At 42.6% G+C, this 18,037-nt stretch overlaps 1 protein-coding gene across 1 annotated transcript in view; it reads right to left on the bottom strand.

Annotated features, from left to right (window-relative positions):
- DYM (dymeclin) overlaps positions 1-18,037 on the bottom strand; it is a 215,601-nt gene that overhangs the window by 29,038 nt on the left and 168,526 nt on the right. Inside the window, exons 15-16 of the mRNA XM_009326968.1 lie at positions 12,534-12,716; positions 3,562-3,675 (exon numbers count right to left, since the gene is read on the bottom strand). Coding sequence (XP_009325243.1) covers positions 3,562-3,675; positions 12,534-12,716 — 297 coding nt within the window. The remainder of the gene's footprint in view (positions 1-3,561; positions 3,676-12,533; positions 12,717-18,037) is intronic.

Raw genomic sequence — 18,037 nt, 5'->3', positions numbered from 1 at the left:
AATCCTGAGATAACTCGCAGGCTCCAGACACAGTCCCACTTCTCTCACGCTCCTAATCCTGAAAGTACAGATAGTTCACCAAAGGGAGGAAAGGCAGCCTGAGAACTTTAAAAAAATAAAATTAAAGAAAGAATGAGGCCAATTTTCACCTATCACTATGATCTCTAAATTGCCTTTAATAAGCTTCTGCAATAAAACAGGGAGCCTGGATTGTGGGCTGCTCGTCTGCGAAGGAGACAGCTCTATCTCCACGCCGTGGCTTCTGCCTCTGTCCCGGGCATATTAACTTCATTTATCTCCTCCCACAGACTGAAGGAGAAATAACCAGCTCTTGATTTCAGCACCTGCCCTTTATCTCTCTGTTTATGCAGAAGTCTTCTAAAAGGCTAATTACTCAGCTTGGACTTTCCCTGCCTTCCACAGTACACAGCTAAAAGCATACACTTAAAATAATGTTAATTATATTGTTTGTCTCCAGTCAGATTGCTCTGGGCTGGAAGGAAAATACGAATTAGATCTCCCATTTCCCAATAATTATTTGCTAAGAAAATGCAGGCTATCTTTCCTAACACACACACAAAAATATATATATATATGACCTACTGCTAACACACACACACACTCGCTTTGCATCCCATGTTGCTTCCCGCCGTGAAAGGGAGCAGGAGTACCAGGGTGTGCTACCAAACTGATAAGCACCATTATGCAGATCAGGATCGTGGCTCTAAGTGCTGTTATTTTTAGTTGACGTTTATTCATGTTTGAACTATGGTCTAAGCAACAGACTCAAGATCTGAATACATGTAACGCCTCCTGAATGCTCACTTCCTCGACAAAGGCCAAGATAAGCAACTTGAAAACATTCACTGTAATTATCTGTGCATACATCAGGTACTTATATGCAAGAAAAAACCCCACCATTGTCCGAGCTGCAGGGAAGCAAGTGAGTAAAACCGCTGCTTCAGTCCTCATTTTTCCAAATCAAACCCTCTTTGTGTTTCAACCGCCTCCCCCAGAGTGCTTCAGCAGAAGATGCTAATTTCTAGGAGGTCGGAGTAATATCTCTGCAGGGTCTCTTGTACTTTAGAGCACTTCAGTGTGTTATGGCAAAAGGCAAGGATGGCTTGAAAATTAATTAGCAATTAACTGCAAAGCCGATCTATAAATCCTCAGGATTAAACTCCACAGCTTTGCACGTTGTCATTACATGTAGGTCAGGTCAACCCAGATGCAACAGACCCCTAATTCCTCCGCACATTGTCCAAGCTGGCCAGGCACAAGCCAACAGCCAGAAGCCACTTCGCAGAATTGGCTGTGCCCAAGCCAGCACGCGTTAGAAAAATGTCCTTTCAGCAGGTAATGTTAGTTGCTCTCTGCAGCTAGACAGCTTCCAGCTCGCAGATGTCAGCTTAGCAATGTGAACAGCCGCAGAACCTATTGTGCAGGCAAAGCGACTGTGGGTAGGGCTGCTCCCACCCATCCAGACGTGCCCAGAGAGTGTCATTAAAGACATGTGGATTAAAGCTTTCTCCTTTATTTAGCTGCTGAAATTCCTCAGAGTTGCCAGAGTTATTGTGTGACTATATCTTTAGTCTGATCTTAATATGATTTTGTCGAGCTCTAGATTAGCTTCCCCTGAAAACCTCAGAGACTGAAGTGGGAAGACCTGAGGAACTGTGAGACTCCTAGGAGACTGGTACAAGGACGGAGGGCATGAAGACTCACAAGGTCATTTCTATAGGAGGGAATCACGTGCTGCTCATCATCACTGTCTGTGCAAAGAAAGGCTGTTATTTGCATTTACAAATTAATGCATGACGTTACAGACACCAAGGTCAGGGTCACCAACTTTTCTCCATGCAGGAGTCACCTGCTCTGGCCAAACTGCTGCTCAGCAAAAGGATTTTGAAAAAAAATTATAAAACCCAGTAGGTCAAAGTGGGCAGTGCAGAAGAATTATGTGCCAGACTGCCTGTGTTCACTTGGTAACCCTGCCCCCAAACTCAAGTCCTTGGGAGGAAAGGTAAGCGCTCCAAGTCATACTATAAGCGTCCTTAAAATGGGAGGTACTCAACTGCTCGGTAAGGACAACAGAGCTTGGCACTTGTCAAAAAATGTTGATCTGTTGATTTAAGTGGCGATATAAACACGTCATTTTGAACGCCATATATCATTAATGCAGAAAATTTAAACTTGATGGGATTTCACTCCAGAAACGACATTTCTGTAAGTTTTGGCCCAACATGCAAGTCAATCTGGCACACTAAGTAAAACTGATAAAACCTTCATTTTTTTGTAAGCAGCAAATTTATTTAGCAATGGCTCTATGTCAAGAAGGAATCACGGTAGCCTCTTAACATAAGACCTTTTAATTATCTGCATGTAAGAATAAGTTGCCGTAGAAAATGCAAAAGGTCCAGTGTTTCTCTCTATTCACAGCATCACAGTGTAGCAAGGACACAACCTGGAGGGTTGGATTTGGATCCAACAACTCCTCTGGCGTTACTTAGGCTATTCCTGTGCGGCGGCTCAGGACTCGGACTCTAGACCAATCTCTCCTGAAGTAATTCAGTCCGAGTGACTAAATACATGCCATCTCAGGGACACGGGGAACTGTAGGAAAGACATTAGTATATGCAGCCAGCTAGACAATTCCCACTGGGTGTTTTAAAATTACCAGGGTATAAATAAATTGCCAGCCGTGGCCAATGGCCGTGTGTAGTCCGTGTGCCTTATCAACGATATTTTCCTAAAGTTATCACAAAAGAAATGGGTCTTGAGAAGGTGCTCCCGCTCTCTTATCACGGAGTAGGAACAAAAATGGTTCCGCAGAAAGCAGACAGTATTTAAAATACACTTGGCATAACGAAGAAGAAAATTCGTCGTGTGTTTAAAAAACACACATAACTCCCATTTACTTACCTACTTACACAGATTTCATTATTGCAGTATTTAAACATCACACAGCCATTAATAGATTTTAGCCTCACAAAAGCTGTCAAGTTGGTAAATCCCTCATGAGATTTGAGAGATTCTCAGAAGAGAACGGAGGGGTCTGCTCAGGATTATAAAGTTCACGGTCATGTTGACCAGACTTACAGGTCCTGAATTGATTTTCAGTAGGTTGGTTAATTCTTAACTAAAGCCCCAGAAATTTATCTTTGTAGCATTTTTATATAGAGCCAGATGGAGGTGCAGAGCACTAGAGAAAGAAGAATAAGTTAACAACACAAAAAAGGATGATCAAAGTTTGGTTACAGCTTAACTAAACAACAGGTGGAGAGGTGTGACTGCATCTTCGAGATGTGATGAAGAAAACCTTAGCATCAGCAAATCTTAATTCCTCCACACGCTTCAATTTAATAACTAATCAAGAAAACTCACCCAAACAGCACAAATTAGGAATTTAAATTAAAACACACAGATAGGGCAACCCACAATGTAATCCCTTATCTGCCGCTATCGATAGGAGAAATGATGTTTTGATGTTATGGATATAAAGGGTATGCATGTAATTGATTGGAACAGTACACTTTAATTGACAAGGTCTTGAGCACTTACTCTTAGCCTGTCTTTGGGCAAAGCAACAGCTCCTTGCTTGATGATTTCCAGAACTCGCTCCACTGACAGCTCAGCTCCAGCTTGCTCTAACCGGGAGCTGAAAAAGCTGATCACCTGGAATGAAAAATCAGAGCACATAAATAAATAGAAAAGAAGAGATCTTTGTATCAATTTACACAAGAAGTTGTCATCTTCTTTTCCTGGATCAATGTACCTGTACTTAAAGAATAATCATGTTATTGCTTGTGTCGCAGCCAGGGAGACTTTGTTAGCACAATTATCAGCATCCTCCTGCAGTCTTTTTTAACAGACAGATGATTTTACGACTTAACACAGACAGCTGAATTAATAAATTTACATTTCCAAGTACCGTGCACTGACATATGCTTATATTTCTATCTGTCAGTACTTCTGCACATCAGGATTTTCGAGGCCTTCCAGTCTAATTTTTATAGTTTGGGCTAGAAATTTACTTTCTTTTTGAAGCATTGAAGTAAAATCCTTATAGTTTCAACGACTCCTGGACAGAAGGCTTTAAGACAACTATTACACATCTCAAAACAAGGACAAGAGTCTATATGACTCCCCTGGGGGTTTTGTAGCATCCAAAGCCACAGCAATTGGAATGGAGAAGGAAAAAAAAAAAAGCCCACAAGCTCCTCTTCTCCCCAAATTAACCACCCAAAGTCCCTCACGTACCTTCCCCATCACAGACTCCAGGCCCAAGGACCTGTACGTTCCCTTTCAATGCTCTCATCCTCCATGCATCTCCCTGGTGAGGCCAAGCTGCTTTTCACCGTATTTCCCTCCCCACTCCCTTTCTGTGACCCAGCTGGTCCTTGTTAGCTAGAACACAGTTAGGTCAGGCTGTAACTTTTATCCCTCTCCAAGCTCAGTAGGTCACACCAGAAGCAGACATCCCACCGGCAGTTCTGCATGTGGGACATCAGAAAATCTCCATTTCTATAGCTCCTTTCATCCAAAAAGAGCACACTTTGCAAACCCCATCCCTTATCCTGGAGGAACTCATCAGTCACGCAGGGGATCCGAAACTCAAAACAACGCAAAAAGGGTACGGGGCAAAATTTCAACACCTACTTAAGAGTCCTTTGAAAGTACCACAAGATGGTCAGGGCCACTTGGTAGAGCCCACGCACACGCGAGTACCCAGCTACCCCTTGGCTGGAGCCACACACAGCTTCCACTCGCTGCACATGCTGCTGGTAGGTTCCCTGACATCTCGTAGGCTTCGGCCATCTCTCCTCTGAAAAGTACTAATGTCCACTTGTTCCTGAATCCCAACCTCCAGCACATCGAGTAATCTTTGTTAATTCTCCCAAGTAGAAGGGGGGAAAGGTGTATTATACTACAAAATCTCTGCTGAGCTCTCTTTGCTCCATAGTGAGACCCAGCTGGAGCCCAAAACCATTACCCTAATTATATCTCTCAGCTCAGCTGCTGTTAATGGAACAAAGCCAGCTGATGGCTTGATTACCGTGAGATTCAAATTTGTTGTTCCCCTCTTGTGATCCCCAAAACCCTAGCCCTTGTTTTGAGCAGGTAGATTTCCTGGATCACAGAGCAATTTTCTCTAGAAGCTGAAGCACCAAGCGAGAGACAGGTGACAATTGCTGGAAGTTGCTTTTTGGGGTTGTGGTGGTTTGGCTTTTTTTCTTTCTTTGGTTCTGTTTTGTTTTAAACAACAGAAGTGTGGAAATCAGTCAAGAGAAAATTCAGGTTTAGCCTTCTACACTGTCCTTACGATTACCTCCGTACTTGAATAGAAGGGAGAATTTCACTGCCAACTCTGGCAGATGTTGCAGGTAGGTTTTACATTCTTACGGCTAAGGACCCGCTGTAGCGCTGTGATCTCTGATCCTTGGAAAAAACCAGGAGTAGGATGATGTGCTGAATTCGTAAGCAAAGGAGCTGGAGGGAGGAACCAGAAATTACAGAGGAAAATGGCAAGAAACGGCTTGCGCAAAGAGCGTGAGGACCTCGGAGTGAGGCTGACATGGTTTTGGCATAGAGTCTGGGACAAGTTGCTGGTAGAGGATACACAGCTCGTAGAGGAACGAGAAAGTTGCCCACAAACTTCGAAAGAAAAAACCCATCTTCCTGCACTTCAACACTCCTCTGTTGTCAGTAATCGCTGCTGAAACCTATCCTCGCCCGGGGCAGGCTCGCGCAGAGAATCCATCCCACTAGTGCTGCCTCGTTAGCTCAAGCTCTGCTAAACCACAACAAAAGCAAAATTTAATATTTGGCTTTTAATGAATAGGAAAAAATACTATCATAATGCATACGCATAAAAAAACTGAATGAAGATCACAGATACTACCTGAATCCTGGTGTTTCCTATTTTGGAAAGTCAAAGCCTCCAATCTTAACGTGTTTTTAAAAGACACTTATGTTTTTGTGGTAAAGGTACTAATCTTGGTTGAGTTACATTTCACAAAGAACAGAAGTGCGATAGGCTTCCAGTATTTTCAGGCTATGTCAGCATTTCACAGAACTTTGAACGGCTATTTTTGGTGAAGACTGAAATGAAAAATATCTACTTAAGCACTAATACTTATCTCTAAGCATTATTTGCGTTACTACTTCAGACAATATAGAATCGGAGTAATTCTTGATAGGAACCCTGATAGTACAGTATCTCAATGAGATACTCAGGTACCCAATGAAATAAGAAAAAAAAAAAGAGGGGGGGAGGAGGGCAGAAGAAAAAAAAAAAAAAGATGAGTTATACAGAAGAGAGCCTAAAAGAGGCATTTTCTTAGTACCATTAGATCAGTAATAAAACCAAAAAGCATCCAGCATTACATCCCTACTGCCCAAGCTCCCATCTCTTCTGTAGCAGGTTTAAGGCTTTACCTAGTAATCTGCCCAAATATAAAAATATAAAAGCTTAACATAATAGTAAAGAAGAGTAGCCTTTTCCTTTGAAAGAACTTCAATTATCTTCCACACGTAAGTAACAGAGCTGCATTTAAAAAAATCATGAAGATTAACAGATTTCAACTCCTTGTCCACTTAAAAAGAAAACGAACCAGAAAAAGCAAACTGACTGGATAATATTAAATGAGTTTCAAGTTTTAGCACAAGCTTTAAAACCCAATGCTGAGCATATTACTGTAATGTATAGAAAAAAGCAGATCTCCGGGCAAACGAACTAGACTGAGAGATGGACATTTGTTTTTTTCTTCTGGCGTCCATTTTTTGATATTCTGAAAATTATTTTTCTCATTAATTATTTGGGCAACTGGTCTAAGAAAACAGAAAACAACTGCAAAGACTGCTTAAGAAGAATAATAACAAGAAACTTAACGAGTCGCTGTGAATTACTCGTATCCAAGTCATGCTGCGCGCTGAAAGGCCCTCTCCACGCAAGGAACATAACCCCTTTTAAAAAGCGCTCTCTCCAATCTGGCTTCCATATTAACAGGGATTAAAAGGCACGTCTAATCCTGGATTAGACAACCCCTCATCAGCGATATCTTATCAGCGTCCAGATAAAACGGTGTATCTGCCCTGCGCAGAGCGCCTAATTCTGGTTGTGCGAGCTACCCAACCATGTGGTGTGATGGGCGTGCAGCGACACGGCTTGGTCACCATCAGCTCAGGGATTTCCAGGCTTTGTATTAATGTACCATTAATATACTCAAGATCTCTCAACAAAAACTCTTTCCTATAGTGATTTCCAAAATCGCTTTTCATAAAGTTGTTCCATTTAGGAGGTCAATTTTCCCCGAGAGACTCGTCTTTCGACCTTTTGTTTTCTAAACAATAAATTTACAAAATATTTCCAGAGATTAAAAGTGCTACAAGAAAGCTAGAAGGATTTCAAATAGACATTTTAGGTTTTGGAGATTTTTTTTTTTTTTAAGATTATGAGGGAATAACCACAATGCCTATTATTTTACCCATCTATTGTTTTCAACAGGGCTGAAAGGCTGAAGTAAAGAAATATTTCTATTTACTATAGCATGCACCAAGCAGCAGAGCTATCAAAGACAAGATGTTTTCTCCACTTGGGTGCTTTCAGTGGATGCTGAAGTGCTGCGATGCCCCAGCCCATTCCCAGGCAGTGCCGCTGCCTAACTAACACTACAGCTCCTCGCTTTTCTCCTCCAGCTAAAAATAACAGCGCGATTCGCTGCTGCCTCCTCTGCCCGCAACTGTCAAGGTTAACTCTGCAAAAGAGAAAAAAACCTCACTTGGCACCAAATGAAAAAGTTCTGATTCCTTTTTTGTCTTTTTTTTTTTTTTCCCCCCTTTGGAAAGTGATGAAAAGAGAAAGACGCACAGTTTGACATTGGCTATTTTACATTGGCGGCTAGAAAGCCGCTGGTAGAGTAACACGCTGTATTGACGGCACACTGAAAGGAGAAGAAAAGGAGAAAACAAACCTCTTGTCATAAAGTACCGCAGGATTAGCACTTCAGCTAAGTAGCTTCCTTAGGAAAACATAAACCACAGCTATGTTCAGTAGCCGATAGTCATACCCTCTGTCCTGGAGCAAAAGTGAGGCAAAGCCAACCCTCGCTGATTTAAGAAGGGACGAAACGGCTTCAGGTGATTCAACAGCAGGAGAAACACAAAAGGTTTATCAGCAAACTTGAAGTACTGAAGTTTTTCAGATTCACCTTGAAACCAGGAGCGTGTTCAAAGACACATGAACTCTTCAAGGTACTCTGCTCTTCTCATCTCCCCACTCCTTCACTGCAAGTTCTGCAGGTCTTGAAATAGGAGTTGCTATGCCAGAGCCAAGCAACTCCACTGATTTTAAAATCTAGCAGGGAAACGTCTTCGGAGAAGTAAATTCCTAGTAGGAAACTGCATCAATCGAACCCTTCGCATCACTAAACCATCGCTCCCGACCTCCTGATTTCTATCAGACTATTTTGTTTGCAAAATCCTAGCAGCTCCTAGTTAAGCCTGCTCAACCACATGATATCTATCACTAGCTCATAGGAAATATGAAAGTAATGAAAGCCAGTGAGTTCTCACGATGGCCACGAACCAAACTCATCTTTAGGAATGACTAATGAAGAGCCTCCACCAAATTCCTGACACATCTGAGGTTGCTGACCAAATTATAGACCACCTCTGAAACAGAGGCCTGTAGATAGTTCACAGCTGAAACGCTTCTGCAGGAGGCCAGAACAGGAACCATAGCATTCCTCTTTGTTCACCATCCAGAGGAAGAATATCCCATTTAGCTAAACAAGATGCACAATATCCTGTTAAGATGACTTTCTAAAATGAAAAGTAAATTAATAGGAAACAGAAGGTATTTTGATTTCAGTTTCTTCTGTACAGCATTAACTGTTCCCGCATGTTCCCAATCAGAGGGCAACGGTGATTTTTAGCTTATTTATAACAACCCAGGGGCAGGTAAGTAGTTTTCAATAAAAGAGTGTTCTATACACCGCTGACCCTTAAATATTTACCTGTTTTTTTTGCCTCAACTATGAAGCACGCAGAGGTTACGTGTTATCTCCAGAGTAACCCGAATGGTCCAAATCCTGAGGCAAAGTCCTTAGTCAGTGTGACCAAGTCTGCCCCGCAGTTAACCTGGGCAATTGCCGCCCTGGTCTGAGCAGCTGGTGGAGCTGCAGAGCCACCCCTATATTCACGTCTGCCTACGGACATGTCTGCTCTGTCCTCTGCCCCAGCGTCATCCTGCCAAATGTCTGCTATCCAGAGGTCTCCAATGCTGAAGCGCCTGGAAACCTACCACAGCGCTTCGTTACTATTAACGTTAGAAAGTCTCTCCTTATGAGCCTGTGAATCCACAAGTGTGTGCAACAGGTTATTCCCTTTCCCTTCACAGCAGTGTTTTATTTGAAAAATATCACATCGCCTTTAGCCTTCCTTTGGCTGATCAGCACCCGTTCTATTTGTCCTTAGAGGTCCTGTTTTCTGCAGCTCTTGTTTCTCCCTAGAATTTCTTCCGTGGTGCCCAAACCCAGAGTAATCCGGCTAAGAAGTCACTAGCATGAGTAGGCTTGGAGGACACCTCTGGGCTATTCTCCCTTTGCATACCCACACGGGACTGCAGCAGATGCCTCTTCCCATTTGCACCGTCAACTACTCGTTACTATCTTCTCAGTGCACTTTCCAACTAATTTTGCATCCACTTTTTAGCATTTTCACCCCTTCCGTGCTTCCTATTCGCTTTATGAGAACATTATATGCAGCAGAGTAAAACCAATAACTATTAAAGTCAAGGTAAGTCATACCCATTTTATACATTCTTGACAAGGCAACCTGGCAACGGTTTTAGTGTCCACAAATCATTACAGATTGCACATATTCTGTATTTTGGTCAGACTTCTTCAATATAGAACATTACCATGCTGTCTGATAGTATTTCTGTATGCAATACAAATCTGGACTAGAGCTTAGGATCAGAAAATCTTACACCTAATGTAAGGAGGATTTTGCTGAAGCACGGAAGGATGTTGGAGTGACCCAGAACATAAAATGCACCTTCTGCTTGTGTGGACCTCTAGTGGATCTGATGACGGAAATTACACTCATACTTCCACTACAGGGTGGGTGGAGAGAATCCAAGGGTACTTCGCCGTTTAATGACCAGAAAGAGTACGGATGGAGAGAATCAGGATGTAGCACAGCCCCTGCAGACATGCTTTGGGGCCTTCAGAAAGGTCACTTCTCCTTCCCCACCCTTCCACTACCAAAAGCTGCAACATCTACCATTTACACCTAGGGTTTACATGCTTTGGGCCACCAAATTACATTGAGCACAGCAGCCTGAAACCCAGCAGAGCTCCCTGATACATGGGAAGCTGGTGGATCCATCCTCCTCCGACTAACCAGCCTTGGCCACACGAAAAGCCTGGCCAGCTCACTATTCTGTCTCTGACAGTAGGCTGGGATGGATGCTTAAATAAGAATGTAAGAGCAGGTCAAGAACAGGGAGATCCTCCCCATGAATACACCCTCCCAGCTTCCAGCAACATACAGTTGAGGAATTTACTGAGCCAAATCTTTAAAGATTTTTTTTTTTTCCTCCCCCCATGCTTTTCTGACTCCTTTTGGAGCACACCGACATTTCAGACATTCACAACGTCCTGTGGCCGTGAGGATGGAGCTCCCACCTCCATCACTGCAGAGAAAAGCCTGAGCAAAGTCTGGGAGCCAGGAACTCATTTTGGTTCTTCTCAGACGCTGCCCAGATGGTTCCAGACAAGCTCCCCCCATGTGTATAGTAAAACTACCATGATTTGCCACTTTTTCAAGGGATAGGAAGACCAGTTAAAACATTTTGGCTGTAGCACACAAGACAAAGACTGGTTCTGTCTGGGATGGTAGTGCTGCCGATACCGTGCATGAAGTGGAGGATGTGACAGGGTAGAAGAGGAGTCAGCTGAATCTAATCTTTTATTCAGATCTGCAAGCCTGACAGCTCTCACCACTTGCCAGCTGGTGACAGGTACATTTAAAAAAAAAAAAAAAATATCTTTTTTTGACATCCTCGCTTCTCTAACAAAAGAGCTATTTAAAAATTCAACATGCTCCTTTGGAAAGCTTTAAATAGTTTCTGAATGTAACTGGCATTATGCTGTAACCCAATATTAAATAGTTTTGGGGAGGAATTGTTTAAATTGTTGAAGAAAACCTACATTTAAGTGTTACAAAGGAAAGGACGTGCTGCTATCTGTGGGGGGCACGGGGCTGTCATGCAGAAGGATCTGGCCACCACTACTTCTCCCGGATCTGGACAAGTAACCAGAGAAGGTCCCTATCTCAGTCAGGAATGAAGACGACTGTTATCTTCACTGCACCATATCCTCTCTTTACACAACTTGAAGACATCTTGTCTTAATCATCCAGGCAGTATCATGCTGGCTGTAGTCTGCAGCTGCCAAAAGTTTGGAGAGTTTTGAGCTCCGAATCGTCTGCTCTTCAAGCTCTTGCATGACCAGAAAATATGAAGTGAGAACAGAAGAGGAAGGGATGGGTACAGAGCAGGATTTCAGTTCAACATTTAAAATTACTTTCCTTTATGGATCATCAGAAATCTGTCAATCTTCTGTAATATTTTAAAACAAAAGCAGATCAAACCAGAACCTCAGCAGACTTTTATTCACACCAAATAAATGCACTTATTCACTGCAGCAAGAGATTTAGCATCCTGTTCAGCCTTCCCTTCCAGTATTTCGCATCCAGTGGTCACAGCGTGACTTCAAGCATTGCTCAGCTCTGCAAATACTGACCAGAGGACAGAGAAATATTTCTCGCACTGAAAATCTATTATTTGCTAGCAGGAATCATTACTCAGGTTCCCAATATGAACATTAAAGCCACTATCAGATGCAGCAGTAATTAATTAACAGCTGTTTTCCAAAGTCATACTCCATGGAGAACCACACCAGTAACAGCTTCTGATCCACCACTATTTCCTTTTGTTTTCTTCTAAAATGTCTACTTACGCAAAGGGATTGCGGTGGAGAGAGAGACCTTTTGCAGGTGAAAGCAACACACATTCAGATACAGCCCAGGGAACAAGGCAGCTGAACGTCTGCTCTTAGCTATTTTAAAAAACATCCCCCATATTCATTAATAGGTTCGTGATGGGAGTAAGAGAAACGGAAAAGATTGGTGGATGATGAAAATCTGCTTTTTCTCCCCCGAAAGAGAGGTTACTAACAAGGGGCAGTTAAGAGAAGCTGACGCTGTCCTTCCTTAGTGGACCGAAAGCTGTGTAACAGGTTGGGAGTTCCTTACCAGATGCATCCCAAATCCCCCTGGCTCTGCCGAGTTAAAGATGTTGCCCAGAAGAAGTCACAGTGGAGGCCCAGAAAACAGGGGAGAGAAACTCAACATTTTAATACTTTCTAAAATAAACTGATAGAGATGATGAATATTTTCCACCTCTCAAAAGGATAAAGAGATCGAGTAACAACATGTAAGCATCCTTTAAATAACGTATCACTTACCAGATCTATATTTTGCATTATGTCCTGGAAGGAGGGGTGAGTTCGAAACTGCTCAAAAAGATCCCGCTTGTAAAGCAGCGCGTACACCAAGTTTGGGTTGTGATGAAGAGAATTTGTCAGGCAGGAGTTGATGATCTCCAGCATCATTCGGATCACTTCCTCGATCACATTCAGATCTTGCGCCTTTAAGAAAGGAATAAAAGGTTAGTGCGCCCTTTTCCATTGTAAAATATATCAGGTAACAAAGACAGAGCACAGGTAATTATTACTAATGGAGCTATTAGCTGGTTAACGTCTCAACGGTGAAGCAAATCTGGCATGCCTGTATCTGGAAAGAGATCTGTTTTCTCCTGTAATAACCAAAATTTTAACCGCAATGCATTGCGCTCTAGTATTCAGCCTCATAGCTTGATTCTCTTCTGAAGCCAAAAAGCATTAGCATACTGTAATCAGCCAAATTCACTAAGGGTTAAGTGAACTTAGTCTTTTCAAGCCTTCCTATGCTAAGTAAAAGCACTTCAGCATACATTTAATTTAATACATTTTTCTGCTGAGCCCCTGCTTGGGGAGGAGGGATAGGGAGAAGGAGAGAGAAAAAAAAAAAATCAGAAAAATAAAAAGTGGTTGGTGAAAGAGAAAAGCAAAGACGGGAGAAGGAAAACTGACTGGATCAAAACGCATTGCACCTTGAACATCTGCCACCGTTCTCCAGACTTTGTCTCTGGCCTTTTTTTTATATTTTTTGGCATTGAAGAATACTTGTAATAAATGAAAAAAGAAATCTCCTTTTGTAGTGCGCTAAGCCTTAATGCTCAAGATAAACTTGTAGAGCTTTTCATCTTGTCAATGCCTTTGACAAACCATTCCTGATGATTTTGAAACTCAAACTTTCTAAGCTGAACAAGCTGGCATGTGCACGCCTGCTAGCCTGCTGGATTTCTCTCCTTGGGCTGCGCATCAGGATACGCCTGATACGGTTGTTCAGACCGGAGAGCTGTCTGTCCTCCCTTGGGACAGGGGAAAAAAGGCAAATCTACTTTGTTTGTATCGTTAGGTCTCTCCACCGCATCGAACGCTGGACTGTGAGACTCTACAGGTCTGGCAAGAACAGGAATCATACCAAACCAGCTTGAGTTTTTCTGCTTAGTACGAACACTGAAACCGCTGGCATTTGCTTTTGCCGCCTGCCTACAAAGCAGTCATTTTCTGAGTTATCATAAGGCACTTAAATACTTCATAACGAGGCTGTACGTGCAACAGCGTTTTGTTGGACTGTCAGTCAATCTGTACATAGTCGAGTTATTTTCTTCTCCAAGGTAGCATTGCAGGAATCGTCACTTGTCAGATGCTCTTACCAAGGCAGAAGAGAATACGGGAACTCGTCGTTACCCTGGTTAGACCCATACAGACTTGCTCCTCCATCTCTTCCACGGTGCCGAAGACCGCGGAGAAGAGAGTGCCCGTCCTCATACTGCTGCCGAAATGCAGCAGCACTCTAATTTGGTTATCCAAATTTAGTGGGCATGGGGGTGTTGGGTTGGCGGTTGGACTCGATGATCTTAGAGGTCTCTTCCAACCTTAATGATTCTATGATTCCACACCGCTTGTCTTCTGCATGTACAAAGGAGATTTAAGCGAAGAAAGCCTTTTGACTTTTGAAATTAAAGAACAGTATTTGGTGCACGCACTACAATGAAGTTTTCTTCTTTAGCAACGATGTCTGACTGACTGTGGAGGTTACAGATTTTTCTTCCAAAAAAAAAGAGGATTCCCCTCTTTTTTAATAGCTTTGCCTCAGCCACCTGAATTACCGTTGTAGTGTAGCTAACAATGTTGGCAGAAACCCTTACAAAGCTGATCACCACAGCTACTGAGTCTGTCAATGGGATCGCGTTCTTCTACGACGGAAACAACCCTTGCATTCAGAACACAGGTGGTTCCTCCGTCTGTAGTTTCCTAGTTAGCGTGCTATGAAATAGCACCCCAGTTAGATGCTGTGAAACGTGTATAATGCAAAATACTAGACAAAACCTGAAATAATTGCTTCAGCTGGAATCTGGAGAAAAATCCAGACCTGGCTAACTCACCTGTGGAGTGGGACGTGCCTATCAACTTGGATTTAATTCAGAATATGGGATATTATGGTGGCTTTTAAGAAGCTCTGAGCATTGGTGTAATTCTCCCACCGGTGCAGCAGGATCACCTAGTGGCCGAGACACTATCCTAAAATAGAGACTACATTACTTTTGCAGAAACATTATGATTCAGGATCAAGTGAGATCTATCCAGTTACCAGAAAGGTAACAAGCCACACAATTGCTTTTCAAAAAATAAATGCTTTTTAATAAAATATGTTCACCTTAAAACCCGGGCGTACAGCTGGGTTAAACAGAAAGTGTTGCTAACCATCTACAAACATGTTATTTCAAGAAAAGGCAGCCTCAGCTATTGGTCAGCTTCAAACAATTAAAAGTTACCAGAGGTTATTGCTCACTAATTGTATTTAAAGTTTTTAGAAGCTGATGGACAGAACCAGCCATCTGTTTTTCAGCAGTGGCGTTGCAGGTGAAGAATCTGGGGCCCGAAGGAAGAAATCCAGGAGCTACAGTGAAGATTTTTACCCATAACTGACTATACCAAAAAAAAATCATTTATAAGAAGAATGAGCTCCATAAAAGACGGAGAAGTGGGACTGAATCCCAGTATTGCATATATGTTATCTGGAGAGCTGTACGCTCCTATAATTAGCGATTAAAGCATTTGTAAAGGCTTAAAAGTTTTCAAAACAGGAAAAAACAAGCAGAAAGCCAAGGACAGCATTTGGATGAGACAATGGAGAAATGCTGTAAGGGCTGATAAAATGCTGTGTGCTTTTGCTGCTCTGTATCACCAGTATCAAGCTACGGCCCCTCTGCATCTAGACGTGGCGTCACGACAGATAGAAATAAGGTTACAAAAACATTTCGCAGTTGAAGAGAAGTTTACCACCCCGTGTATTAACTTTCAGACCAGCTGAACGCAGCTGAAATGCTGAACGTGTATGGCCAAGACAAGGAACACCACATCATCCACAGCATCCTTGTAAGATTATGAAGATGATTTTTTTGACTGGATTGGCTGCTATATGAAAAGAAAAGCCAGGGGGACGGGTACACAAGTTTCAATCTATTAAACAGTACACTTAAATGAGTAGTTAAAAGTGATGGCATTTTCCTATTGCTTAGAATTGACAAATGCAATAATTTAAAATTATTACAGTATTCCTTTACAAACCAGGGCTCAGATAATGCCTCTGTCGACACTGATGAGTACCAGTCCTCCCCCTCCTTTTTTTTTTGTTTATGCCCCTAGAAATCATTATACCCATCATTAAAAGAAACTTGGAAGCTACAGCTTGGTACCGACTTTTTGAGACTGAAATCATGCCACAAAAGGGATGGGAACGTAGGCACAGCTCTAACATTTCTGCGGGTAATCCTAGGTAACCACCTCGTGGCTCCTTTTCAGGATAGGAATTAAATGTGGTAGTTTTTTTGCAAAGATTTTCATTTTTACGGCAAAAAGCCAAATGCTTGGTCACGTTCTAGTTGCACAAGGAGCAAACCAGGCAGCGACAGCTACAAGAGATCGAGGTACAGTTCAGGGTAGTCTGGGTCTCTTTCGTTAAAAGAAAAAGGAACAAACAAGTGATAATGCCAGAGAAAAGAGAATGGAAACAAGCTGAGAGGATGCGGAGGAAAACACGACGAGCACAGGCATGAGAACATTATCTGGAGAAAAATAATTTCAGTTTGATAAACACTAAGAAGGAACACACAAATGTGCAAAGCCAAGCCAAACTACGGGCAGAGCTGGATGTTCTCGTCTCTGACCATCCTGGAATACTGTTGCTTTCCTTACTGCAATATAATTAATAATTAGCATGACGTCCTCCTGGGCAAAGGCTTCCAGAGAATTCAATATTTACTGCTGGAAAAACACTGATATGTGAAAACAGTTGAAAAGTATATGGCTTATAAAATATCAGAGAAGTCAAGGAGCCTACACGCCAAACCCCCGGGCAGGGGCTCACAGTTTGGTTCCTTACAGGCACGGTTACCCCCCAAAAAATAAAGCAGTTGAATCACTGTCAGTGGAGGATGCAAGATCTCAGTGTCACCAAAAACCTGCTTAATTTATGGTACCCATCTTCCGTTTCCTACACTGGAACTGTCTGAGTGCTCATCCTTTTAATTTAATTTGACATTAAATTAATTTTTATTTTTATAATAATAGAGAACCGGTTAAAAAAAGTTCTATTAGGAATGAATGCAAATCTCCAGCCTCTAAATGTTAATAATTTTTAGGAGAAAAAGGGAGGCATGTCCACGCGTCATTCAGGTTAACTTTGCTTAACCATCCCTCATGGCTTGTACTGCCTAATAAAAACTGAGACAAAATTATTCTGCTGTTTTCTTTCCTCCTATGCTAGTTTATGTGGAAAATAACAGTCGTTTGAAAATCAGAATTTCAGTCACTTGTGATGTTATGAAGAGACATTTCTAAGCAAGGGTGGACATGAGGCTGTCTTTCACGATGCAATAAGCTTTGTATTAAGTTTCAGAGAAAGGAACACTTTTTTTTTTTAAGGTTTCTGGTAGTCTCCCTGAAGTCATTTTCTCTGCGACTGCAGCCTGCGATCTCAGCAGCCCGATGTTCACTTCAGCCAGCCTTCGGCTGCCGCACGAGATGTGTCCTCACCGCAGAGCTGATTCGAGTGCTCCTGTCCCCGCTTCGGCTCCGAGCCGCACAGAAGCCCCTTCGCTTGAGCCCCACTCATCTTTTGACCCTCGGTCCTGGGTGGAGTCTATGAGCCGAGCGCTGCCCCGTTTCTGGGTGGTATCCGGGGTATTTCATGGCACGGATGCAAGTCGGATGGTGATAGATTTCTTAATGACGGTTTGCATTTTTGACCATTTACCCAGAAAGACGGCAAAGCTGGACACTCAGCTACAGCATCCCATCGCGGCCATGCAACTTGAGCTGGATGAACTGTTCAGTTACCAGCAGTGGCAGCACGGCTGAATTCAAGGAAATATTGAAGTCTTGATTTCAGGGTGAGGAATGAAAGAATTACAGTTTTCTTCAGGCTAAAAATTTAGCCTATCAATACTTAAAGGGGGCTTATAAGAAAGATGGGGACGGACTTTTTAGTAGGGCCTGTAGCGATAGGACAAGGGGAAATGGTTTTAAACTAAAAGAAGGTAGATTCAGACTAGATAGAAGGAAGAAATGTTTTACGCTGAGGGTGGTGAAACACTGGCACAGGTTGCCCAGAGAGGTGGTGGATGCCCCATCCCTGGAAACATTCCAGGTCAGGTTGGACGGGGCTCTGAGCGACCTGATCTAGTTGAAGATGTCCCTGCCCACGGCAGGGGGGTTGGACTAGATGGCCTTGAGAGGTCCCTTCCAACCCAAACCATCCTGTGATTCTATTCTATGATTCTAAAAAGCACTAGTGCACA

Source organism: Pygoscelis adeliae, unplaced genomic scaffold, assembly GCF_000699105.1.
Source record: "Pygoscelis adeliae isolate BGI_AS28 unplaced genomic scaffold, ASM69910v1 Scaffold567, whole genome shotgun sequence".
Classification (NCBI taxonomy): Eukaryota; Metazoa; Chordata; class Aves; order Sphenisciformes; family Spheniscidae; genus Pygoscelis; species Pygoscelis adeliae.
The sequence above is the reverse complement of the archived record's forward strand: the minus strand, read 5'-3'. Positions and strand labels throughout refer to the sequence as shown.